Consider the following 26,123-nt stretch of genomic DNA (forward strand, 5'->3'; position numbering starts at 1 on the left):
AGGATGTTTTCTATGTTGCATCTCTCCAAACACAATCCCTTTCTCTCTAAGAAATGGATCCACACTTTGCTTAATTTATGGTGGAGAGGGACAGAGGGAGTAAACAATCTGTGTATAGTCTCAGAGAGGGAAGGAGAGATGTGGCTCAGGATGTTACCTAAGGCTGTAATACTAATTTCATTTTCTGGTGATCTTATCAAGTTTCTCCTACAAAGATTAGAAATAATAGATCCTTCTTTTCATATGAATATTATAAGCAAAAGAAAATCCCTGAGACTGGCTTTATATACTTTTCCTAAAGGAAGAATAAAAATCTTGTTTTTTAGGTCATTTTTAAATATCTAAACTCAGGGGCAGTTTCTCTTGTTTTTTATATAATATCAGGCTTGGAAGGGACCTCAGGAGGTCATCTAGTCCAACTCCCTTCTCAAAGCAGGACCAATTCCCAGACAGATTTTTTGCCCCAGATCCCTAAATGGCCCCCTTAAGGATTGAACTCACAACCCTGGCTTTAACAGGCCAATGCTCAAACCACTGAGCTATTTCTCCCTCCTATTTTTTTAAAATGAAAATTAAATCCAAGAAATTATATGACTACAACATTAATTTAAATACATAAATTCTAGGAAAAGGTTAATGTTTCCATAGTAATCTGGGGAGATCTTCAAAAATATGAAAGGGAGTTAGATGCCCAACTCCCATTGACTGCTCTCTGTGCCTTTTGAAAATCTGTCCCTGGACCTATACTGTACACATTATAGTTCAAGTCCTACCTCTCAGCCGCCTACATACTAAATGCATAGAAGAGCCTTATGTGAAACAAGGAACCAGACTCCACAGTCCCTTTTTGCTGCACATACATAAAAAACATAGTTACACCTCTGCAATTGATAAATTTTATAAATCAGATCCTTAGTTGGTGTAAACTGGCTGAGGTTTGGGCCCTACTGGAGCATTGTGGGTGTTAATATTAGTATGAGAAACATTTAAAATTTCCTGATTCCAATGCATTTATATGTATTAGCCAAGATTTTCAAAATTATGTGCCTAAATCTAGGCTCATTATTCTATCTTTAGGCACCTACAAAAATAATCTGATCCCCCGCCCCGCCCCCAAGAGTTTGAGCACCAAAGAATTCCCATTGACCTTTTTAACTAAATTAAAGTTGACCTGGTTTATAAACAAATTCTTTAGTGTTGGTGGGGTGTAAAAGAAAGGCCTTGGCTGATTACCATATTTTAGCTGGAGTCTAATTATAGTGGATGAGAGTCAATAGGCCTGAAGAAACATGATTTGTTGGGAACAGTACATTGAATGCTGAATGAATTTTCCTTTTACATCCTAAACCTCCCTTTTTATTTAGCCATGCCATGAATATTTTAATGAACAGTAAACATTTAAAATAGAGTTTGAAAAGTGTATAACTGGTTTTGAAAGGGAAACTGCCTCTTGAAACTTGTGGCAAAGGATTTTACACTGAATAGGTTTTCCTCAGTGCTGGTTTAGTTTAGAGATTATTACAATTAGTGCTTTAGTGAGATAACATGTCTATGTCACTGTTGCATAGCTAGATATAATTGTTTAGTTATCACAGGAAAATACACTAGCATCTGGAAATGAGATGTGTTTGATGGGGTCTTGTGAAGCATTTCCCTTTTCTGCCCCCTCTGCCCATACCCTTACCGCTTTCCATAGAGTTTTAGACTTTTTGTATATATTTTGCAACCTTGGGAAAACTTGAAGAAAATAATGACTCGTCATTCCTGTAAAATAAAAGGTTTCCCCCTCTTTCTTTCTTTCAACAGACAAAGATTGCCATCGAAGCACTAAGAGACAGACACCAAAAATTACCAGGAAATATATCAAGGGCTCTATTGGAACGATTTGATAAACATCAGAAAGATGACTAGTGTGTTTACATATGTTTAAAATGCACATACCTTGTTGTAAAAGTATTAATAACTACATGTTACTGTACTTTGAACTTTTAAAAAAATTACAGTTTTTCTCCCAACAAGGGCTATCTCTCTTATGTCTCTGATCAGCAAGTGGAAACGGGCCAAAACTCAAATTCTTAAAAGATAAAATTGGCTTACAAAGGATTTTGAAAAATTTAGGCTTGTGCTCATTTTACTAGTTTATGGTACGTGAAGATGGCCTGAAAAGGTGGGGGTGTTTTTTGGAGGAAGAATTTTCCACTCCACCCCCCACTTAGGTTTTGATCCTGGTACCACTGAAAGCCATGAACCTGATCCAAAGCCCATTTTAAGTCAATGGGAATAGGAATAGGCCAATAATAAACGTCTAGTCTGGTTTTGTTGGGGAACCTCTTGGGGTGTCTCAGATAGGCATTGTGGGCTCACTTTAACTGAAATGACAGGATGTTCCTTAGAAGTTATGTTTTAAACAGGTGCTAACAAAAACAAATGAAAATCCAGAGTTTAACAGCCTAAGAATCCTTTGACTGCTCAATAACACAGCTCCCGTTGTGCTAGTTCTCCAGTCATCACAGATTTTTCCAAGGCAGACAACACCTAAAATTTTCTAATACAAAAAAGAAAGAAGAAACCCTCCCAGATCCTGAGAGGGAGAAAAACTCTTCAGGCCTTCTTGATGCACCAGAAACAATCAAAAAAAGCACAAACCCATCTTTTCTCCTTTGAAGGTTACTTTTAAATTTTTGGCGTTTCACCAAGTTTAACAGTAATTTGCTTGGCTTAGATGCTCTGATATAGTACATCATATTAATTCTTTGACAGCAGAATTACGAACTTATTCAAACATTGTAAAAAGCTGAAGCACTGTCTAATGTTTGAATTGCTTAGATCGTAAACATAAGGAGTGAAAATCCTGACCCTGCTATACTCAATAGTAAAATCCCTTTGACTTTAATTGAACCAATGTTTTATCCAAGAATGTTAGAGATGAACTCCCAAGTGGCAGTGTCAGAAAACTTCCTACTCAAAGATGCATTTTTTGCTTTTATTTCATGCAATTATTGCCCTTATAGTATTTGATCTTTAATGACTCCAGAAGACTGAGCAAACATTTATTCTTTTGTGCTTTAATCTTCTTGCAATAGCCACTTGTCTACTATTACAAGAGGAAAATCAGGAAAATTTGATCTGAAGAAACAACTCCAGATGGTCATTTTGTACAGCATCACAGTCTGCTTGATTTGGTATTAGAATGTGTAGAGTACAAACATTTGAGCTAAATCTATGTACATAAAAACAAGTGCCCTGAAGCATTTAGATTTCTTGTCTTCTTGAAAGCTCAATTTGAAAAGTATCCAGTACAGAAGAGAATCAAAACTAAATGCCCTGTTGCTTCACTCTACATATTAATGTATTTAGTATTTTAAATATGATGCATGAAATCCTGGAAACAAATAAAATTGGAAGTTATACTTGACTCACTCTTGTAAAACTGATAAGCTTCGGTGTGTGGATTCCTTCTTCAAACACGCTTTCATAATGAACAGGAGTACCTGTGGCACCTTAGAGACTAACCCATTTATTTGAGCATAAGCTTTCGTAGGCTACAGCCCACTTCATCAGATGCATAGAATGGAACACACAGTAAGGAGATATATATACATACAGAGAACATGAAAAGATGGAAGTAGCCATACCAACAGTAAGAGGCTAATTAATTAAGATGAGCTATTATCAGCAGGAGGAAAAATGGCTGCTACTCTGAAATCTTTCATAATGGTATTTTACCAAATACGTTGTCACCAGTGCTCATACTCATATTTTCCAGTTGTGTGCACTTCTGCAGTGAACCTCCTCCTATACCTTTAAGTGGCCAAATTTCAGCTGTTTTGACAAAAAGAAACCAGAAGTGAGTCTTGTAGCCTCTCTCCCTTTCTTTAGAGCTCTGAGGATAGGGCCAGCCCAAATGGAGATCAGTGATTTGCCCCTTGTGGCTAATGCAGAATAGCAGGTTCTCATCTAGCACCCTCTAGGAGTCCAGTAAATTAAACTCAAACTCTTCACTTATATCCAGGCTCACGTCTCTGCACTCTTCATCCCTTCTTCGGCTCTGCAGCATTGTCTTACTGCCCTTGTACAGAGCAACTCCTCCCAGGGCTGTCTTCCTGGAGGCCTGTTTCCAAACCCAGGAGTCCTGCTCACCCTTGTCAAGTTGTTTATGCACCTTTTCCAGTGGCCAGACCCTGCCATGCCACTGGGTTCCAGTCTAGAATGAGCAGATGAAGTTGGCTCCATCAGGCCCCTTGCTGCCATATCCCTGGACTCCTTCCTACCACAGCAGCCCCTTCCTGGGCTCTTTGTACTCCTCTTCCCTTCTGGGATCTCCACTCTCTAACCTCCCCCCTTTTTTTTTAATGGCAAAGCAGACTTGACTGAATAGTCTATAGCAGTGATACTCAGACCTCTCTGGTTCAGGCGACCAGCAGAGCGCCCCCCGCGGCATGCCGCCCCAAGCACGCGCTTGGCGTGCTGCGGCGTGGAGCTGCCCCTGTCTGTTAGTGAATAACCAAGGGCTGATGAGTGAATAAGGGGTATTGAAGTAACCTAGGTGGAAACCTACTTTAATCTTTCATTGCCACAGTATCAGTAGGCCTTGAGAAGATGGCTTCACATTGTTGGGTGAAAAGCACAATCCATACCAATACTAAGCTTAACTAGTTTAAAGCTTTAATATGAAAATTTTAGAACAATATATTACCACCTTAATTAAGCAAAAAGCATAAGTAAAGCAGATAGAGCAGACAGCATAATATGGAATGGACACGAACAACACATCTTGAAGAACAACAGTTACCAAAGGTGAGTAACTGTTTCTTATCTTTTTCTGAGGTGCGGGTAAGCTATTTGCTAGTGTTGGATTACTGCTGGTCCACTCCGGTTAATGTCCTGCATTGTTCCAATCAATATTACCCAAAAGAGCCACAGTAGTGTGAATTCATCGTTTACAGATAGATAGATAGATAGATAGATAGATAGATAGATAGATAGATAGATAGATAGATAAGAGTAAAATCAGGTAAGACATTTTCAATAATCAAGTATTAAATATACATTCTTGTCATTAGGGGAAAAAAAGATTTAAAAAATAGCTTTAACACCTCCAGGTTTTGAGAAAAGAAACATGAAATTTACCAGGGAGATAGCATCTAGATTACTAATGTGTTTTCCTTGGTCTAATGAAAATCCATTTAGATTTGCCTGAATTATAAGGATTTTAAAAATAAATGTTGAGCATGTACACATTTCTATCATATAACAATGAGGTTTTTTAAAAACTAAAGATCTTCCAATATTCCATTGGCACTACATGTTTGTATGTTAGCAGAGCACTAATACTCATTCAGCAAACAATCTCTTACTATTGGCACTGCACACATACATATGAAAGCTGTGTGGCATTTCTCATCCAGGGTCCAATCCAAAACTCATTGAAGGGCTCGCAATCAGGACAGTAGTGCATAGGTTAGATGGGAAGTAAGGCAGGGGTATATAGAGACTGTGTCACTGCAGAAATTTAATTTTGTATAGGGAATGAGGCAAGGATCACACACTAAACAATGAGGATAAAAATAAGTATCATACAGGTGTTTCAGTCACTGTACTGTGGAACCTGTGCACCGCAGATGTTGTGTGGGAAGGGATAGTATTTGTTCATTGAATTGAAATCTGCATTGTAATGCATATACACAAGGGAGCAGTTAGTGTTGCAGTGGCCACCCTAAATTTGTCATTTCCTGACTTTTGAGTACACCTCTACCTCGATATAACGCTGTCCTTGGGAGCCAAAAAAATCTTACCACATTACAGGTGAAACCGTGTTATATTGAACTTGCTTTGATCCACCGGAGTGCGCAGCCCCGCCCCGCCCCACTCCCCGGAGCACTGCAAACCCTGAGGGCCACTGGTTGTCTGCCAAAGATGACATCAGGAGATGATGTAGAGGCATATCTCCTCTCATTTGAAAAGACTGCTCAGTGTGAGACGTGGCCTCAGGAGCAGTAGGCCAGCATTCTCGCCCCCTTTTTATGTGGAGAGGCCCAGAAGGCCTACTTTGACTTGCCAGCCACGGACGCCACTGACTATACCCGGCTGAAGGCAGAGATCCTAGCACGATCAGGGGTAATGGCAGTGGTAAGGGCCCAGAGGTTCCATGAGTGGAAATACCAGGAGAACAAACCCCCATGGTCCCAGCTATTCGACCTCATACACCTCGCACGGAAGTGGTTACAGCCTGAGGTGTGCACCCCGGAGGAGATTTTGGAGACCCTGGTCATGGACCATTACATGCAGGAACTGCCACCAGATCTCCGTAAATGGGTAGGTCTGAATGATGAGATGATCACACTGATAGAAAGATGGATGACAGCCAGGGAACTGACCCGACTACCCAAGGAAGACCCCTTTCGAAGCAAGCACCCGACCCCAACCCTGGAAGGTTGGGCAGCAAACCCCCCGGGGAATCCTAGGTTGAAGAAAGGCGGGGGCAAAAACCAGCGGGGACCCCACAAGGAAGGGATTGGCCTGAGTGGGGGGAACCCTGGGACTAAACCCCCTAACTCCCTGTTTAGGGGAGTTATTAGAAGCAATTATAGATGTTATGCATGTGGGGAGTGGGGACACATAGCAGCACAGTGTCCCAACACTGAGGAGCCTATGCAATGTAACTTAGGGGACTGGGACATCCCATGCTCCCTTATCCACCTTGCGGGCGTCACATTAGCCCCGCATAACTACACCAGGCCAGTGAGGATAAATGGAGCAGAGACTACAGTGCTTGTGGACTCTGGGAGTGCTATCACCCTTATATCGGGTAAGCTGGTAAAAAGTAGTCAGCTACTACAAGCCAAACGTGTAGCAGTGATGTGCATGCATGGGGCCGTGAGCCATTACTCCACCATCCCGGTGGAGATAGAAGTTCAGGGGAACCCCATTGATGTGACCGTGGGCGTAGTTCTTAAACTCCCATATCCTGTAGTCATTGGGAGGGACTACCCAGAGGCTGGAGGGAGGTGGGATCCTGAGGACAGCAAATGTCAACCACCGATGTTTGCTGAGATTTCTCAGGATCTGTTCTCAGCCACCCGAAAGACCCGCAAGACAAAAAAAGAGAGGAAGGTCACGAAGGCCTTGGGAACCCGGATCCTGACCCAGGGCCAGAAGACCTCCCTGGCAGGCAGATGGACATGAGCAGCCAACAGAGAAACTTCCATCACAGAAGGTGAGCCAGAGGCTGCCCCCAGCCATGACGGCGGCGTGCCACTGGAAGAAGCAGAATCCGACCCCTGGGAGCTTGGGCAGGTTAGTTCCAGGAGAGAGATTTTTGGGCGGGACCAGGTGAAGGACCCCAGATATGATAATGCCAGGAAAGAGGTGGCCGAGATCAATGGGATACCCATGGATGGGAAGGTCCGGGGTCCCGGACCTTACTTTATAGTGAAGAAAGATCACCCATACCGTGTGGTGCAAATGCAGGAGCAAGAGATACAACAAGTTCTGGTACCACGAAAACATCAAAAAGCCATATTGATGTTTGAAAACATCAAACATCGCCCACAGTCACCTGTTTGGAGGACATCTAGGAGTAGAGAAAATCCAGGCATGGATTCTGCGGAGGTTCTTCTGGCCAGGAGTACACGAAGATGTAGGTGATATTGCACCTCTTGTCCAGAGTGTCAGTTACATAGCCCTCGCCCACACTTGCGGGCCCCTTTGATACCTCTTCCAATAATAGAGGTTCCTTTTGAACGGATAGCCCTGGATCTGGTAGGGCCCCTAGAGAAGACAGCTCGGGGTCACCAACATGTGCTTGTTGAACTGAATTATGCAACCCGGTACCCGGAAGCTGTTCCCCTATGCAACACAGCTTCCAAGACAATAGCTAAGGAGTTAGTACAGATCTTTGCCCAGGTTGGGCTACCCAAGGAGATATTGACTGATGAAGGGACACCTTTCGTGTCCAAGTTGATGAAAGATCTCTGTTTGTTGCTCCACGTATGAGACCTCTGCGTACCACCCACAAACAGATGGCCTTGTGAAAAGGTTCAATAGGACCCTCAAGGCCATGATCAGGAAAGTGGTGAGCCGGGATGGGAAAGATTGGGATACCCTATTGCCTTACCTCATGTTCGCCATCTGGGAGGTTCCGCAAGCCTCCACTGGTTTCTCTCCATTTGAACTACTATATGGGCGCCACCCCCGGGGCATATTGGATATAGCCAGAGAAGCCTGGGAAGAGGAGCCAAATCCCGGAAGGAACATAGTCGAGCATGTACTACAGATGAGAGATCGGATAGCCTGAGTTACGCCCATTGTACAGGAACACTTGGAGAGAGCACAGGAGACCCAGCAAACCCATTATAACCACCAAGCGAAGCTTTGACGGTTCCAACCAGGGGATAGGGTACTGGTGCCCACAGCAGAAAATAAACTGTTGGCCCAGTGGCAGGGACCCTACGAAGTAATTGAAGCTGTGGGAGAGGTGAACTATAAGGTGTGGCAGCCAGGTCGGAAACCAGAGCAAATTTACCACATCAATCTTCTAAAACCTTGGCATGATCAAGAGGCATGCTTAGTCACCGAGGAGACCCTTTCCCAGGAGGATAATTTACAGAAGCAAGTGAAGATATCACCCGACTTGATGCCGATCCAAAAGATCGAGGCAGCCAACATGATTAATCGCAACCGAGATGTGTTCTCTACAAAACTGGGGCGGACAACTGAGACCTATCACCAAAACCGCACGATCCCCGGACCAAAGAAGCTAAAGAAAAGACAGCATTCTCCACCCTGGATGAGCTATTCCAGTACACTGTCCTCCCTTTTGGGTTACATGGGGCCCCAGCCACATTCCAGCGCCTCATGGTTAAGCTGCTGCACCCCCATACTAGTTATGCAGCTGCATACCTAGATGATGTCATCATCCATACATCAGACTGGGAAACCCACTTGGAGAAAGTTGAGGCAGTACTGCGTAGAGTAGAGGGTGGGCCCGGGCTCCCCCCACCCCACCCCTTTTGCTCCCCTGATTAATCACTGAGACTGGGAGACAACAGAGACTGTGCAAGGATAGCTTCTCCTCACTTCCCTCACTGGCTTATGATGAAAATGGCTCAGTAAGCTGTGACTCTTGCCTCTAGAGAGAGAAGGACTACGTGGAGGGTCACAATGAGCCTCTGTGGCTAGCAAAATCTGTCAGGAAATGCAGGACCCATGGAGACAAGGACAGAGCTTTGTCACAAACTATTATATCCTACTGCTTGCTCCTTAATAACCCTAAATTAAATGTTCTTTCACGTGCCAAAAATCAAAAATGTAAAACTGTGGCACGGCAACTGGACATATAAATGTGATCACTAATCATTTAAAAAAAAACCGAAGTTTTTCATCCACTCCTCTTTCAAATTCCATTTTAAAACACACTTCTTTAATACTTTGCTCTCTGTATGCTTCACAGAAGTGCTGTAACAAAATAAATGATAATCCTGCAGTGCTGTGTGATAAATCCCATACTTTGGGCAACTGTTGTTGGATCATTCCCTCCATTCCCATAAGTGGAAGGGGCTCATATAGTGCATTTTCTTGTGGGGAAAAGGAGCACCAAATGGGAGATCCACAGCCCAATGGCACCAGGCCCCTCCCCTTTCTGATGCCCCTATCTAGACGCTTTGTGTGAATTGGGTTGTGAGTTGTAAAGGGACGTAGATTTGGCAGATTTAAGATTGCAAACCCAAACTGCAAATGAATGGGAGCTAAAGGAGGGGGTAGGGGTCTGCTGATATTAAGTAATGCTAGACAGAGAGGAGGGTGCGTATACAGTACATATTTCAAATGGTTTAGTGATACTGGGTCAGATATCTGTTACACTGGTGTAAATCTGAAGCCATCCATTTATGCCAGTGTAAGTATTACCCGAGTAAGAACTGTAACTGCACACTCTTAATGAGCCTGATCCAAAGTCACTGAAGTCTAGTTTGAAAAAAACTGCCATTGACTTCAGTGGCCTCTGAATCAGCCTAGAAGTGAATAGCTTCACATTCATAGGTGGGAGTTTGTTTGTTTGTTAACAACAGTCTCCAGCGAGTAATGTTTACATGCAATCTGAAGACAAGTATAAATACTTTCCCCAAATTCACTCTGTCATATTTTCCTCATGCAAAGAAGGTTGCATCTTCCACCCACTGAATCACAGGAGGCTCACAGGTTTTTCTTCCGTGGTTAGCTAAGAGAATGTGGCCTTTCCTGGATTATGCAGATTTAAAGTTCATTAAATAATGAGGTGAGAGTGTCACCCCTGCTCTAGCCCCTGTACATTATCTAAAATGGCTGGATTGACGTTGGCTTTGCATCTGGCTGGGTGAGGCCTCCCTTTGCACAGGCAATGTGGAAGACAGGCATAGGGATGCCTTCTGGTGGATCCCCATAAACTCAGTGTAGGAGGTGTCTGAGGCTGGGAGGAGCATAGCAGGGCCAGGGCCGCAGTACACAGCATTAGGAGATTCCAAGCAGTACTATATGCCATAGGGAAGCACCTGTAACCTAGACAGGAGCCTCTCCTCCAGCCCCTGGAATAGCCCAGGATCAGGAGGGCACAACCGTGGTTTAAAGCCAACATGGTCCACCATATCCTCGGGCTGCGGCTTCTGTATCTTGTGCCTTTCAGGCTATGTTTGCATGGAGTTTGTACCTATGACCCACTCTGTATTCTGTGTTGTAATTGAAATCAATATATTTGAAAATGTAGAAAAATATTCCAAAAATAGTTATAATAAATTTAAATTGGTATTCAATTATTAAGAGTGAGATTAAAACTGTGATTAATCACCACTATTTTTTTTTAATCTCGCGATTACTGGCCTGTCTGCCGGGCTCACGCCCATCCGTCCAGCTCTTTGTCAAAAGCAGGAAAAGTGGCCATCCTTCACCTCTTGGAGCTGAGCAACAAAACTAACCCTTTCCTTTCCACCAAGAAAGAGTCTCATTATTTTGTGGGACAACCTGGCTGATATCTGCTCTTTTAAAAGGCGCTTTGATAGGGTTTAGTTGTTTGATTTTATATAATCACTTAATTACCATTTTGAAGTGTTTTAGCTCATTTTCTCTTTTGTATCCTAACCAATACATTGATAGACTTTAGCATGGATTTCTTAGGCCTGGTCTACACTGGGGCGGGGCGTTGAACTAAGGTACGCAACTTCAGCTACGCGAATAGCGTAGCTGAAATCGAACTACCTTAGTTTGAACTACTTACCCGTCCTCACGGCGCGGGATCGACGTCCGCGGCTCCCCCGTCGACTCCGCCACCGCCGTTCGCGGTGGTGGAGTTCCGGAGTCGACTGGAGCGCGTTCGGAGTTCGATATATCGCGTCTAGATGAGACGCGATATATCGAACTCCGAGAAATCGATTGCTACCCGCCGATATGGCGGGTAGTGAAGACGTACCCTTAGTGTGTTTGCCATGGAGCTAAGCAGGCTGAAGTCTCTGTATCCTAACCCTGAATCTTGTTTAAAACTGTGTAATATTGGAGTTTCATGGTCATGTTAACATCTTTGATTTTTTTTGTGTCCTCCCCTCTTGTTTACCTCCTAAAATTATTGTACCTCTTAAAAGATTTGTATGTATAACCTCAGATTTTGGTTACTTAAAAAAATGCCCACAAAACCTCACATGCCATCAAGCATTAATTGAAGGTGAATGGACTTCCACTGGAGATTTTGGGGAACAGGTGCAAAATTAGACTTATTATACTGGTAAACAGGAAATATAATAAATTAGTCCTGACTTATATTTTTAAACATTAAATAATCATGAAGCATTCAAATCAAGTGACCAAAATTCAATATGGCATAACTGCTGATATTTTAAAATTTTTCTCATATGAGTGCTATTAGAAGGTATTATTGATCCTAAGTATTTGCTTCTAATTGTTCTACTAGCTCTGTGGAGGTTCTCTGATATAATTTTACATGAGTGAATTGTTTTTGTTTTTTATTGTTCAGTTCTTTTCCTGTATCTCTAAAGTACGTCTCATCAGAGTCTCAGTCCTCTTTGCTTTGACTTTTCCTTTCTTTCTTTATATTTTGTGTTGTGTTTTTATCTTCTACAGAGAGAAATCATCAAGATTTCTGCTTTAAAAAGTCAGTGTGATAATAAGTGTTTTACGCAAACAGCATCAATAAACGATACATCAATTTAAGTGGCATAAATAAGGGCAAGTGGATAAAATAGAAAAGGAATAAAGAAAAGGGAATAAAAAGTGATGGTGAATAAAATGTATGTATGCATCAGATATGGTTAGTTTGTCTACCGATTGTCAATTCTTTGTCTTAAGCTGTGAACTAATATATATATATATATATATATTAGTTCACAAAAAATATACCAAAACATCTAATTTTAATTGCTTTCCTGAGAGCTGTTTTTTCCCATGTTCTACAGGTGTGTAAAGCTCTGAACTTTAGAGACCCAGGCATATAGAACAGTATTGTTTCTTATGGGTAGTGTTGAGAAAATTTAATCTGCTTTTTGGACTAAGTTACAGTCAGTATTTGTCCATTTTTAACATACAAGGTTTTCCTTTTTTCCAAATATCCTTCAACCACTACAAGTGTTTTTTCTTCCATGTAGGGAGAACATTTATCTCTCAAAAGAAGCGGTATTCTGCATTTTGCTTAAGGTATTTTAAGAGTCAGAACTGAATTCCCTTATTGCTTTCAGGTAACCTGAGATGTCATCAGTTAATTGCTTCCTTTATTCTATCTTCAACACCACACACTGTTCTAGTTTCATGTGTAGAAATCATGGAATCTCTCTTTATAGCTACTATTTGTTGTGATGGTGGGTTGAACAGTACTCTATCCTACTAAAGAAATTATGCCTATGATAGTTTGTTTTGTAATTGTTTCTTAAAGTTACAATTAAAAATTATAATAAAACAGATATCCCTCTAGAAGTGACAGACAGGATATAGACCAGAGGTTCTCAAACGGGGGGTCGTGACCCCTCAGGGGGTCGTAAGGTTATGACCTGGGGAGTCGTGAGCTGTCAGTCTTCACCCCAAACCCCGCTTCACTTCCAGCATTTATAATAGTGTTAAATATTTTTAAAGTGTTTTTAATTTATAAGGGGGGTTGCACTCAGACTTGCTGTGTGAAAGGTGTCACCACTACAAAAGTTTGAGAACCACTGATATAGACTTACCCCTAGATAAAAGTGGCTGCATTAGTGTCCAAGAAAAATGGCAGTCAAAAACATAGCAACATTTGTGAGGGGTGAAGGGAACAAAAGTAGACTACTCTGACTTCTTCTATTTTCAAGTTTAGTATGTTATAAAAACTGACTCACTTAACATTACTCTTAAATAAGAGGATACAAAATCAGCTAATCTTCCTTTAATCTGAGTATTCTACTCTAATCTCAAATATGTTAGTGTATCTTGAAGAATCCATAACTGCACCCTTACTGTCACAGGAGATAACTTTTCAAGATGCAAGATTGTTCTAATGTTGTGAATAAAAAGACATTTTGAGGCTTTGAAACCTGTGAGAGAGCTTCAGAGGGCTCCCTAAACGTTACACCTTCCACTACATTCTCAGGGTCGGCTCCAGGTTTTCTACCTCCCTAAGTGAGAAAAAAAAAAGCCAATTGGTGGCACTTTGGCAGCAGCTCAATCGCGCCGCTCTATTCTTTGGCAGCAGTTTGGCGGCAGATCCTTCACTCCCTCTCTTCCTCTTCGGCAGCAGCTCAAAGAGAAAGAGAGGGACTGAGGGACCCGCCGCCAAATTCCCACAGAAGACCCGGACGGGCCACCCCAATAGTGGATGGAGTGCTGCCCCTTTGTACTGGCCTCCCCTGGCACCTGCTTCCTTAGCTGGTGCATGGAGCCGGCCCTGTACAGTCTGCAGATTCATTAAGAAACCTCTGGGGTTCAGGAGTAATGTAAGTAAACTGATTGAAATATATTTCTCCTCTAGAAGGCAGTCTCCAGTCCAGATCATATACCAAACTGTAGCAGAACTCCATGCCTACTGCTTAATAAACTGACAAATTTCTTATTCCAGCTTCAATCAGTTTTCTCATTTGCATTAATAAGCACTTAAATATAACAAATGTGGATTTTTCTTTCATATGTTGATTATTAAATTCTCCCTTTTTTTGTTTTTCCTCTTTCTTTGCCCATCATTCCAATGTATACTGAAAATGTCCGGGAAGCATATAGGTCTCTTAGAGAAACAAGATATATTGTACTTCAAATATATTTTTCCTCCAAGTGTCTGAAATGGTTTTCTTCACTTGCATCTCAGAAGAAATATTCTTTTAAATCTCTTTAAATTTTGCTTTCTTTTGATACTATGGATAAACTTGGGCAGATGATATGAATGCTTCATAATAAAACATCTCTGCAAAACCTGCTTGCTGTGTTTGTGTGTATATATAGAACCATCAGTAGATTAAAAACTGTGCACCTGAAACTGAAATTAGACTCCAGTTTACTAAATCTGCCATGCCTTGTCTTGGAACAGACACATTTTCACACCTGAATTTTTTGTTGACAGTGAGACAAACAGGCACCATTTAGATTCAATGAATTTGAGGGCTCTGTTTTTTTCCTAAGCTTGACATGTATTTACTCCCTCCCCAGCTATAAGACTATTTTTTTAAATTAACATACAGGGTTATTTAGGTGGCTTTATGAAGTTTTTTGAGTGCCAGTTATTCCTCTGTATGGTGGGTTTCCAGTCAAATATTGCACATATATTGGAAATCTTATTCCATACAATCCAAAGATAACTGCTGCAGAACTAGCTGAAAGGGTAAATTTGATGCTTCTGTTGGCAATATCAAAACCCACTCTATATTTGCATTATTTTAAATGTATTTGAAATATTTCTGTGTTTAAGAGTAAATGGAAGAATAACAGTACATCTTCATTAGATTTTTTTTAGTGTGAATTTTGTCTGTGTGTCATGTATTGCATACAGTATGTACACTATAAACAAGAGTTGCATCTTTATTTTTTTTGGTATGAAAGCTAATATGGAGGCTCTACCCAGACAAATCTGTCATCATCTGGGCCATGTAAGATCATGGATACCAAGCATGGCTAACATATTTGTCTGAAGTATCGCCTTGCTGTGGAGGCTCACAAAAGATATGCCATGAGAGGCTTTTTTTTTTTTTAATGGCTCTGATGCCACAAATTGTGGGCTTACTAGGAAGTCAAGTGACTAAAGCTCTCCTGTCCACCACCTATAACTCTTATTTCTTGATCCCTTTAACCTCCTTGCCTATAATTGTACCACAATTAATTCTCCAGAGCTAGAAAGGAGAAACTCTCCAGCTGTAATCATTGACAGATGATAGAGCAGTAGCCATATTTTTTTGTTATAACCACCACAAAAAAGTTTTTTGCATTCTTTTAGTATGAATCATCACAAGATTTGTCTTGTTGAAATTGATTAAAACTTTTTGGGTTATATGTAAAAATCCTTTCACTTCACCTCCTTGGTTAAAGTTTTCAGGAAGTATATGCAATCCACAGGTCTCCATTTCTTCATCAATACCATGCTAGTTTAAAGCATTCTTGAGTGTATTGACTTTAGCAGCCAGGGAATTAATCTAAATTTCTTTTCCAGCTGATTTACTTGGATAACTGTATAGTACTGTGGGGTGTGTGTTTGTGTGTGTGTGTGTGTGTGTGTGTACACACACAAACACACAATGTTTCTATCTCTTAACCAGGAGTTTAAATTATAATTGTGGTTAGAAACAAGCACAAAGAGCAGCCAGAATCATAGTTGTTAGTACTCTTATGCCTGAGAACTTGCTGGGTTTTTTTTAATAGACTTTGCAATCCAACAGCTCCCTGAAGGCTAGTATTTTAACATTTAATTTCAGAAGTGAATGAAATGGTAAGTTTTTGACCTTTCTTAGAATCCTTATAAAGGTAATAATTGGAGATATACCAATCTCCTAGAACTGGAAGGGACCTTGAAAGGTCATCTAGTCCAGCCCCTGCCTTCACTAGCAGGACCAATTTTTTCCCCAGATCCCTAAGTGGCCTCCTCAAGGATTGAACTCACAACCCTGGGTTTAGTAGGCCAATGCTCAAACCACTGAGCTATCCCTCCACCTTGAGTTGCTTGGAGGGAAAGCAGTTTAAGTGCCAAGTAGTGGTAGGTAACATAAAATAGATACCAATCTACCAGTAGCCTGTAAAATAGATATCAATACAAATTAAAATAAATTGTACCTTAGAGGGAAAATGTATAATACCATTGCATTTAGTGGCTCTGGGGGTAAATCATTGCAAGTGTAACCTCATGTGGTGTGACCTTGCTTGAAGCCTTTGAAAGTATTTTCATCCTATTCATACACGGTTATTTGATATAGACATCATGAATGAAAATAAATTAAATGTGTATGGTTTAAGATGGGTTTCAGAGTAGCAGCCGTGTTAGTCTGTATCCGCAAAGAGAACAGGAGTACTTGTGGCACCTTAGAGACTCAGGCCATGGCTACACTTGCAAATTTGCAGCGCTGCAGCAGGGTGTGAAAACACACCCTCTCCAGCGCTGCAAATTGCGGTGCTGCAAAGCGCCAGTGTGGTCAAAGCCCCAGCGCTGGGAGCGCGGCTCCCAGCGCTGTACGTTATTCCCCACAGGGAGGTGGAGTACGGACAGCGCTGGGAGAGCTCTCTCCCAGCGCTGGCGCTTTGACTACACTTAGGGCTTGGCTACACTTACAAGTTGCAGCGCTGGGAGTTACAGCGCTGGTCATGCAGCTGTGTAGGGCCAGCGCTGGAGTGTGGCCACACTGACAGCTACCAGCGCTGCAGTGTGGCCACACTTGCAGCACTTTCCAGCGCTGTATTGAGAGGTGCATTGTGGGCAGCTATCCCACAGAGCACCTCGTCCCATTTTGGCGCTGAGTATTGTGGGAAGGGGAAGGAAGTGTGCGGGTCATTCCGCTTCCTGTGCCAACGCCCCGTGGTGCATCGCTTCACATCCCAGCATTCACTCTTTCCAGCAACGTTTGGCGCCATTGTGAGTGTCTTTCTGTTTTACTCTCTGTGTGTGAATCGCGATTTCTGTGGCAAATGGAGCCCAAGCTGCTGAGGACTGTGCTGATGAGTGTCGCCAGCACAACACGTTTGGCAGTCGAGCTATTCCTTCAGCTCCAAAGTGATAGTGAGGAGTCTGACGATGATATCGATATCGATTCTCCTGCCGCGTGTGACACTAAAGTGCTTGTGGCATTCACGGAAATGCTCAGCACCGTTGAATGCCGCTTTTGGGCTCGGGAAACAAGCACTGACTGGTGGGATCACATCGTCATGGAAGTCTGGGATGACGAGCAGTGGCTGCAGAACTTTCGTATGAGAAAAGCCACTTTCATGGGACTGTGTGCTGAGCTCGCCCCCACTCTACGGCACAAGGACACAAGATTGAGAGCTGCCCTGACGGTGGAAAAGCGGGTGGCTATTGCAATCTGGAAGCTGGCAATTCCAGACAGCTACCGGTCGGTCGGGAACCAGTTTGGAGTGGGAAAGTCGACCGTTGGAATCGTTTTGATGCAAGTTTGCAAGGCAATTAATCGCATCCTGCTAAGAAAGACCGTGACTCTGGGGAGCGTGCAGGACATTGTGGATGGCTTTGCACAAATGGGTTTCCCTAACTGTGGAGGGGCGATAGATGGGACGCATATTCCTATTCTGCCCCCCCCCCCACCTGGCATCAGAGTACGTTAATCGTAAGGGGTATTTCTCTATGGTTCTCCAGGCGCTTGTGGATCACCGCGGGCATTTCATTGACATTTACACAGGCTGGCCTGGAAAGGTGCATGATGCACGCATCTTTCGGAACAGTGGCCTGTTCAGGAAGATGCAGGCAGGGACTTTTTTCCCAGACAGGAAGATCACAGTAGGGGACGTCGAAATGCCCATTGTGATCCTTGGAGACCCCGCTTACCCGTTACTGCCTTGGCTCATGAAACCCTATACAGGGAAGCTTGACAGGAGCAAGGACCGGTTCAACTACAGGCTGAGCCGGTGCCGAATGACTGTGGAGTGTGCTTTTGGCCGTTTAAAAGCTCGCTGGAGATCTCTGTATGGGAAGCTAGACTTGGGGGAAAGCAGCATCCCCGCGGTTATATCCGCTTGCTGTACCCTCCATAATATTTGTGAAGGGAAGGGTGAAACATTCAGTCAGGCATGGACCACCGAGGTTCACGTCCTGGAGGCTGAATATGCACAGCCAGAGAGCAGGGCTAATAGAGAGGCCCAGCACAGGGCTACAAGGATTAGGGATGCCTTGAGGGAAGAATTTGAGGCTGAAAGCCAACAGTAATGTTTGCTGCCTTGCATGGGAGTGAATTGCACTGTTTACACTGTTATTCTATTACCCCTAAAATGATTTGCAGTGCCTCTTTCTTTACTGGGCTAAGGTATCTTTCACTATCTGCTATAATAAAGACTGTTTTCAAAGCCAAGAATTGTTTTATTGAAAAGAAAAAAACTTCCTTGACAGACAGACAGACACACAACATTTCATGAACACAAGAGGGCAGGGGTGTGGGTTGGTGAACTGTACAGTCACAAGTTTGCATATGTCCTGTCTGGAGTGCTGTTTAATGAATCCTGCACTTCAGGGTGCATATACTGCATGGTGATGGGGGTTGAGTGCAGAGGGTAAGGGTGGTGGTAGGTATCAGGGCTGGTTGGGGAACGTACAGGTGTTGGAGGCAGCTGGTGGTGGTAAGAACCTGAATGCTGGGGAAAGGTGGTTTGAGCTGACATTGGGGCACAAGGCAAAAAGCTTTGGGACGGGGCGGGTGGGGGAGTAGCACGGTAGTGCTCTGCTTGCATGGCAACGAGTGACTCGATAGAGTCCGCTTGGCGCGACAGGATGCTTAGCAGCCGCTCTGTGCTTTTCCTCTTGGCCACTGCATTTCTCTTGCGGATCCTGCTTTCCTTCTCTCTCCACTCCTTCAATTCTTTACTCTCTCTAGCAGAGTGATGAAGAACAGTTTTCAGCATGTCCTCTTTGCTCTTTCGGGGATTTTTTCTCAAATTTTGAAGCCTCTGTGATGTGGAACATCTGCTCAGTCCAGTAGTCAAGGTCACTGTAGAAACCCAGAAATGACAACATTTAACAGGGGCAGCATTGTATCCACTATCTCCAGACATGAATTGTTACACTGAGGGAGTTCTCACTTTAGCATTCTTTTCCCACACACATAACACAACAGAAGCCACGAAATGGTGAGTGAGGGGTGCTTATAGAGGGAGAAGTGGGGCTTGATTGATAGAGGGGAGCTGGTTGCTTCGGGTAATCTGGAGTGATAGAGGGGTTGAGTGAAGATGCAGCTGCAGGGGTGATCTTCACTATCTCCCTATCTCTTCACTAAAGAGTCTCCCAACATTTTTCACAGGAGTTAATCCTGGAAGATGTCTCCCTGCTGCGAGTCACTAGGGAACAGCGGGAGGCTCTTTTACAGCAATGTGGATTCCGCCCGGGACCCTATGCGGCTTGCCTGTGTTCAGAAATGGTCCCCCCCCCCCACTCGCAGCACAGTGGCGAGGACGCGTCAGCGTGACTGGGACAAGGAACACAGTGGCTCTGCCTATAAACCTGCGCAGGCATATTGCCCACGCTCTGGCTGAAACTTTTGCTGAGATAACTGAAGCAGATTACCGCGACGTGATAGACCACATCAACGGGCTATTCTAGTCTGGCATGCATGCAGCCATAACCCCCCTTCCTCTCCAGAAACATTTCCACCCAGAAAATAAAAGCCGCTTACCGGTAACCCGCTCCTCTGCTTGTCCTTCTGCAACTGCTGGCTGCTGCGATTGGGTACTTTCCTCCTGGCTTGAGAAGAGCTCCTGGCTGCATGCCCACTCTGGGGTGTCTTCCCCCATCCCAGGAGCTTCACTCGCAGTTTCCTCCCCCCCCCGCCGCCTCCGCCTCCTCCTCCTCCTGTCCCCCAGCCTGCTCAGAAGTGTCCATCGTTGTCCTGGGATTGGCAGTGGGGTCACCCCCAAGTATCGCATCCATCTCCCTGTAAAAACGGCAGGTCGTGGGGGCAGCTCCGGATCGGCGATTGCCCTCGCGGGCTTTGTAATAGGCACTCCGCAGCTCTTTAACTTTCACCCTGCATTGCAGCGCGTCCCGATCATGGCCCCTATCCAGCAAGGACCTTGATACCTGCTCAAAGATATCGTAATTCCTACGGCTGGAGCGCAGCTGTGCCTGCACAGATTCCTCCCCCCAAACACTGATGAGGTCCATCAGCTCGCCATTGCTCCATGCTGGGGCTCGTTTGCCGCGTGGAGGCATGGTCACCTGGAAAGATTAACTGATTGCACTCCACACACACCTGGCTGCAGCAAACAGGAAGGAGATTTTTAAAATTCCCGGGGCATTTAAAGGGTGGGTCACCTGAGGCAAGAGCAGTAGAGTGCAAACTGATGAGCAGAGTGGCTGAACAGGAATTCTGGGATAACTCCTTATTCCCTGGAGGACACTTAAAGCGCTGGTGAGTGTCCACACCTGCTGAGCAGCGCTGGATCACCAGCGCTGCACTCCTTATACCCCTGCCGGGATAGGTTTTCAGCCAGCGCTGCAGCCAGGGAGTTGCAGCGCTGGTTGTGCCCTGCAAGTGTGGACGGGGTGTAATTGCAGCGCTGGAAAGCCTCCACCAGCGCTGCAACTTGTAAGTGTAGCCAAGCCCTTAGCGCTTCAAAGCACTGCCGCGGCAGCGCTTTGAAGTGCAAGTGTAGCCATAGCCTAACAAATTTATTTGAGCATAAGCTGTCGTGGGCTACAGCCCACTTCATCAGACGGATAGAATGGAACATATAATGAGGAGATATATATATATATATACAGAGAACATGAAAAGGTGGGAGTTGCCCAACCAACTCTAAGAGGCTAATTAATTAAGATGAACTGTTGTCAGCAGGAGAAAAAAAACTTTTGTAGTGATAATCAAGATAGCCCATTTAAGACAGTTTGACAAGAAGCTGTGAGGATACTTAACATGGGGGAAATAGATTCAATGTGTGTAATGGCTCAGCCATTCCCAGTCTCTATTTAAGCCTAAATTGATAGTATGTAGTTTGCATATTAATTCAAGTTCAGCAGTTTCTCATTGGAGTCTGTTTGTTTTTGAAGCTTTTCTGTTGCAAAATTGCCACCTTTAAATCTGTTACTGAATGGCCAGAGAGGTTGAAGTGTTCTCCTACTGTTTTTTTTTCTGTTATGATTCCTGATGTCAGATTTGTGTCCATTTATTCTTTTGCGTAGAGACTGTCCGGTTTGGCCAATGTACATGGCAGAGGGGCACTGCTGGCACATGTTGGCATATATCACATTGGTAGATGTGCAAGTGAATGAGCCCCTGATGGTGTGGCTGATGTGATTAGGTCCTATGATGGTGTCACTTGAATAGATATGTGGACAGAGTTGGCATCGGGCTTTGCTACAAGGATAGGTTCCTGGGTTAGTGTTTTTGTTCTGTGGTGTGTGGTTACTGGTGAGTATTTGCTTCAGGTTGGGGGGCGGTCTGTAAGGGAGGACAGGTCTGTCTCCCAAGATCTGTGAGAGTGAGGGAACATCTTTCAGGATAGGTTGTAGATCTTTGATGCGCTGGAGAGGTTTTAGTTGGGGGCTGAAGGTAACGGCTAGTGGCATTCTGTATTTTCTTTGTTGGGCCTGTCTTGTAGTAGGTGACTTCTGGGTACTCTTCTGGCTCTGTCAATCTGTTTTTTTTCACTTCAGCAGGTGGGTATTGTAGTTTTAAGAATGCTTGATAGAGATCTTGTAGGTGTTTGTCTCTGTCTGAGGGATTGGAGCAAATGCGGTTGTATCTTAGAGCTTGGCTGTAGACCAGGGGTAGGCAACCTATGGCATGGGTGCCGAAGGCGGCATGCGAGCTGATTTTCAGTGGCACTCACACTGCCTGGGTCCTGACCACCGGGCCGGGGGGCTCTGCATTTTAATTTAATTTTAAATGAAGCTTCTTAAACATTTTAAAATCCTTATTTACTTTACATGCAACAATAGTTTAATTATATATTATAGACTTATAGAAAGAGACTTTCTAAAAATGTTGAAATGTATTACTGGCACGCAAAACCTTAAATTAGAGTGAATGAATGAAGATTCGGCACACCACCTCTGAAAGGTTGCCGATCCCTGCTATAGACAATGGATCATGTGGTGTGTCCTGGATGGAAGCTGGAGGCATGCAGGTAAGTACAGCAGTCAGTAGGTTTCCAATATAGGGTGGTGTTTATGTGACCATCGCTTATTAGCACAGTAGTGTCAAGGAAATGGACTGCTTAAGATAGTCACGTTTGTACAACTGTCATGCAGGCTGCTTATATTAATATAGTCAAACTTCTCAGATTGTTCTTTGGAGGCCTGAAAACATTGTTCCTGTGATGTTTGGGAGTGCCACAGGAACACCTGTAGAGCCAGTCAGACTGGCTCTCTCAAGTCTGGGGAGCTATCCCAGCAGGATTTGCTTAGTGCTTAGTATGTGCTTACTGCCTAATCGTGCATTCTCCAAAACTTGCTGAGCTGGCTCTCCTGATTATACTCCTCTCTCGAAGGTTTTGAGTGTCACCTGAGAAATTACAGGATTGTACTGTATGTTTTTCCATTTTATTAATACATCAGTTTTGTTAAATTCCCATTGAAATAGTCTATAAATAAAGTTTATGAAGTCAAATATTACAAAGAACGTTGTGTGATTTGTACTAAGACTACCTTGCTTCCACTGAACTCAATGTGAACTTTGCTGTCTATTTCAATGGGCACACCACTGAGTCTTCTGTAATTAACATGTTCATTTCAGAACTGCACTGTCAGATACACTCTTTAATTCTGGAAGGAACTTAAACACATGCTAACATTAAGTATGAACTTAAGACCCATTGACTTAATGACACTTAAGTAGTGTCAATCTAGGAGAGATCTTAACTGTTTTCAAAGGATACTATTAGGGTGACAACTAGCCACTGTAAGTAATCTACTATTCTTCTTAAAGTGGATCCCCCACACACACTTTACCCAGATGATTTTTTTTCCTCAGTATCTTTTGTTGCCTTTGGAAAAGGAAATCAATGATTCTGCTAGATGCATGCTCATGCAATACAAAGAGATGTAAAGGTTAATTATTCTCTTCCCTCTTCTCTTAACAAAGACTGTAGTCCAGACTCTAATACAACACCACCAAAAAATACCAGACAGTGTACTAAGGGCTTCAATGGAATGATTTGATAAACATCAGAAAAAAGATTAGAATGTGTTTTACAAACTTTGTAAAATATATTCATTTTAAGTTATATATATTTCAGTAACTTGGGATTTATAAATCCAGAGTGAAAAGCAATGTTCCACAGAAATGGTTGCTCAAACCATTGCTATTTGATGTTATATTTTTTTATTCGAGTGTTTCTGTGTAATTGAACAAGAGGAACATGACCAACAGCTTGTCCTAGGTTTTCAGCTGTCAGATTTAGGTTTCAGTCCTGTAGCAAAATTCCCAGTTCAATAGGCATTTTGTCGGAGTAAGGACTGAAAGACCAGACTTTCTAACTGGGAAATAACATACCAAATCCATATTTGCATATAGTGAACCAAATGCCTAACCATTTGGAAAGGACATTGTAAAATACTACTACTACATCTTTCAGGATATTTAAACTTACCACAAAATAGGATACACTCCTTATGATACATTTTCAGGGTTTCACCACTTGTAACAATAAAATCATTCCTAAAGAACTTGTGATTTTTTTCCATGTTTGTCTAACATTAAACTTCGTTGTTTGAATTGTAGGTACATTTTACACAGCTGAATTAAATGATTAGATTCCAGTCCTGCAGTCTTTAATCAGGCAAAAGTCCTGGAACCTCGTTCAAATGACTGAATCTTTATCTGATCTGAAGCACTAACTAGTGCTTGAATTCTTCAGATTATAAATATTAGTTTCTACAATGACAGCCGCAACTGCCAGTGACTTAAGTAAGGGTAGGTAACACTCCTCAGTTGTGATTGGGGGGAGAACTATGAGAAAAAAAGTATAGTCCTCTTTTAGTAACTTATGCTTCAAAAAGGCAAACAAATTCTCATTCCATTTTAAATTAACTCTTGCAATATGTCCAAAATTACAATAATAATACGACAGTGTCAAGTATAACATTCTGTATTGTAGGGACTCAGTCCTTCCCATGAAATCTGTAGACTCCCATTGGCTTCAACAGGCATTTGATCAGGTCCCAATTTATTAGTTTGAAAAAATATTTGAGGACTAATTGAAGGGCCAAAATCCATTTGCTGTGGATGTAAGATCTTACCTACAGTTTCTGCTAAGAACTTTTCATATAGGCCCAGAGTCCACAGCTTGGCCTGGGCAATGGGGGCTGGCTAACAGAGAACAATACATGGCTGATAGAAAGCTGGGGTAAACAGATAACCTTGTGTGTTTCAAGTCAGTAAGTGGAGTCAGCATAACTCCAAATGTAATTGGGCATCCTTATCATGAGCTATAGACACATGAAGCACTGAGAAAGGCCTCATGGTTACTCCCTAATGCAGGGAGAAGACAGTGGCACAATACCCCTCAGATCCCAGACAGAGTTCAGGGAGACACCTAATATCATTGACATGAGTTATGACACCCTCCCCTCACAGAAGTATGCCAGTCCCAGCCCACAGAAATGCAAGGGTAAACTTATAAACAATTGTTGTTGTTAAATACTAATTACTGCGTTTTTGTTTTAAATCTCCAGGAATGTACCAGGGAGAACTGCTACCTCATTCCCCAAAATTAGGATTTAACCTAATATACTTTAATAGACATAGTTTGGGGGTAATTACCTGTGTGTCAGCAACATGTTATTTTGGGCCATGGGTGGAGCCATTATGTAATCTTTTAGACCATTGGCTTATTGTGCTTATCTTGTCTTGCAGCTATAACCTATCCAGGGGCTTGGGGAAACCCCATCCCCATCGCTTCTCTCTGCCCAATGAGCACCCTAGATAATCTATTGTAATTAATTGTTCTGCAGTGTCTCTGAGCCTAATAAGCAAAGTGACACACCACCAACACTGTCATTTGCTTAATGGGCATTTTTGTGGTACTTTTTTAAAAGCTGGCATATGATCAGAAAAGTGACTCTATAATAATTACATATCTAATCTGCTTTCTGAGTCTCATGCTGCATTAGTTGACAAAACCAAGTTTTTGTTGCTATCAGCACACTCCAGAGCATGCGTTCTTCTAAAGTGACTTGTGAAGAACCACACAGTTGTCTGCTCTCTTTTGATTCCTGAATCTGTGGTTGTTGAGAATAAACAAAGCAGAAATTACCTTGCTTGATCTTGAGATAAAGTGAATTTGCAGTATTGCCAACTAAACAATTTGTACCCTCTTGCTGCTGCTTGTGGTACATCAATCTCTGTTGCTCTGGAAAGCTTGGGCAAAGGGAACACCTTGGGCTGTCAAATGACAAGAGGAAGAGAAAGCTCTTCTGGAATCTGGACTCATTGTGCCACGACAGCTTTGAAAACAGAATATAAGGCAGCAAAGGGTGCCAAAGATCAGGACAATGACCAGGGGCAACAGGATATATGGCAAACCAAACAAAAATAGAGAGTGGGTTTTTCTTTATAACAGTGATGAATGTTTTAGTACCTGCTTACTTGCATTTCTACTGCTCTAATAGGATTTTTTTTAATTACCACAAAATTAGGCTCCAAAATCCATAATATTTAAAAAATATGGATTTGGGAGCTTAGCACCAGGTTCCTCTCATTGAAAATCTTGCAGGTAACATATTCCTCCCCACCCCCGAAAAGAAATGAGTAAGGAATAAGTCTTTACTGCTACTAGCAGATACCATATTTTTCCTCTTCCTCTGTGGAGTGCAGGGGACCCTTGGAAATGGGCACTGCGCGCTATATGAGTGTCTTCCCCGCCTCAAGAATATTTTTCCAGTTTATGCTGGGTAACTGAATTCAACACATCCCATAGTCCAAACCAGTTTGATTCTTAGGCTGCTTCTGACACCATATGATGATTTGCTTGCTTTTGTAGCTATAAGCTATAGATAA

The 26,123-nt window shown here is 42.9% G+C and overlaps 1 protein-coding gene across 1 annotated transcript in view; it reads left to right on the forward strand.

Annotated features, from left to right (window-relative positions):
- The window catches only part of LOC123364667 (transmembrane protein 68-like), a 111,187-nt gene extending 109,159 nt beyond the window's left edge, over positions 1 to 2,028 (forward strand). Inside the window, exon 7 of the mRNA XM_045006968.1 lies at positions 1,807 to 2,028. Coding sequence (XP_044862903.1) covers positions 1,807 to 1,911 — 105 coding nt within the window. The 3' untranslated portion in view covers positions 1,912 to 2,028. The remainder of the gene's footprint in view (positions 1 to 1,806) is intronic.
- Positions 2,029 to 26,123: the final 24,095 nt, after the last annotated feature.

The sequence above is a fragment of the Mauremys mutica genome, chromosome 2 (assembly GCF_020497125.1).
Source record: "Mauremys mutica isolate MM-2020 ecotype Southern chromosome 2, ASM2049712v1, whole genome shotgun sequence".
Classification (NCBI taxonomy): domain Eukaryota; kingdom Metazoa; phylum Chordata; order Testudines; family Geoemydidae; genus Mauremys; species Mauremys mutica.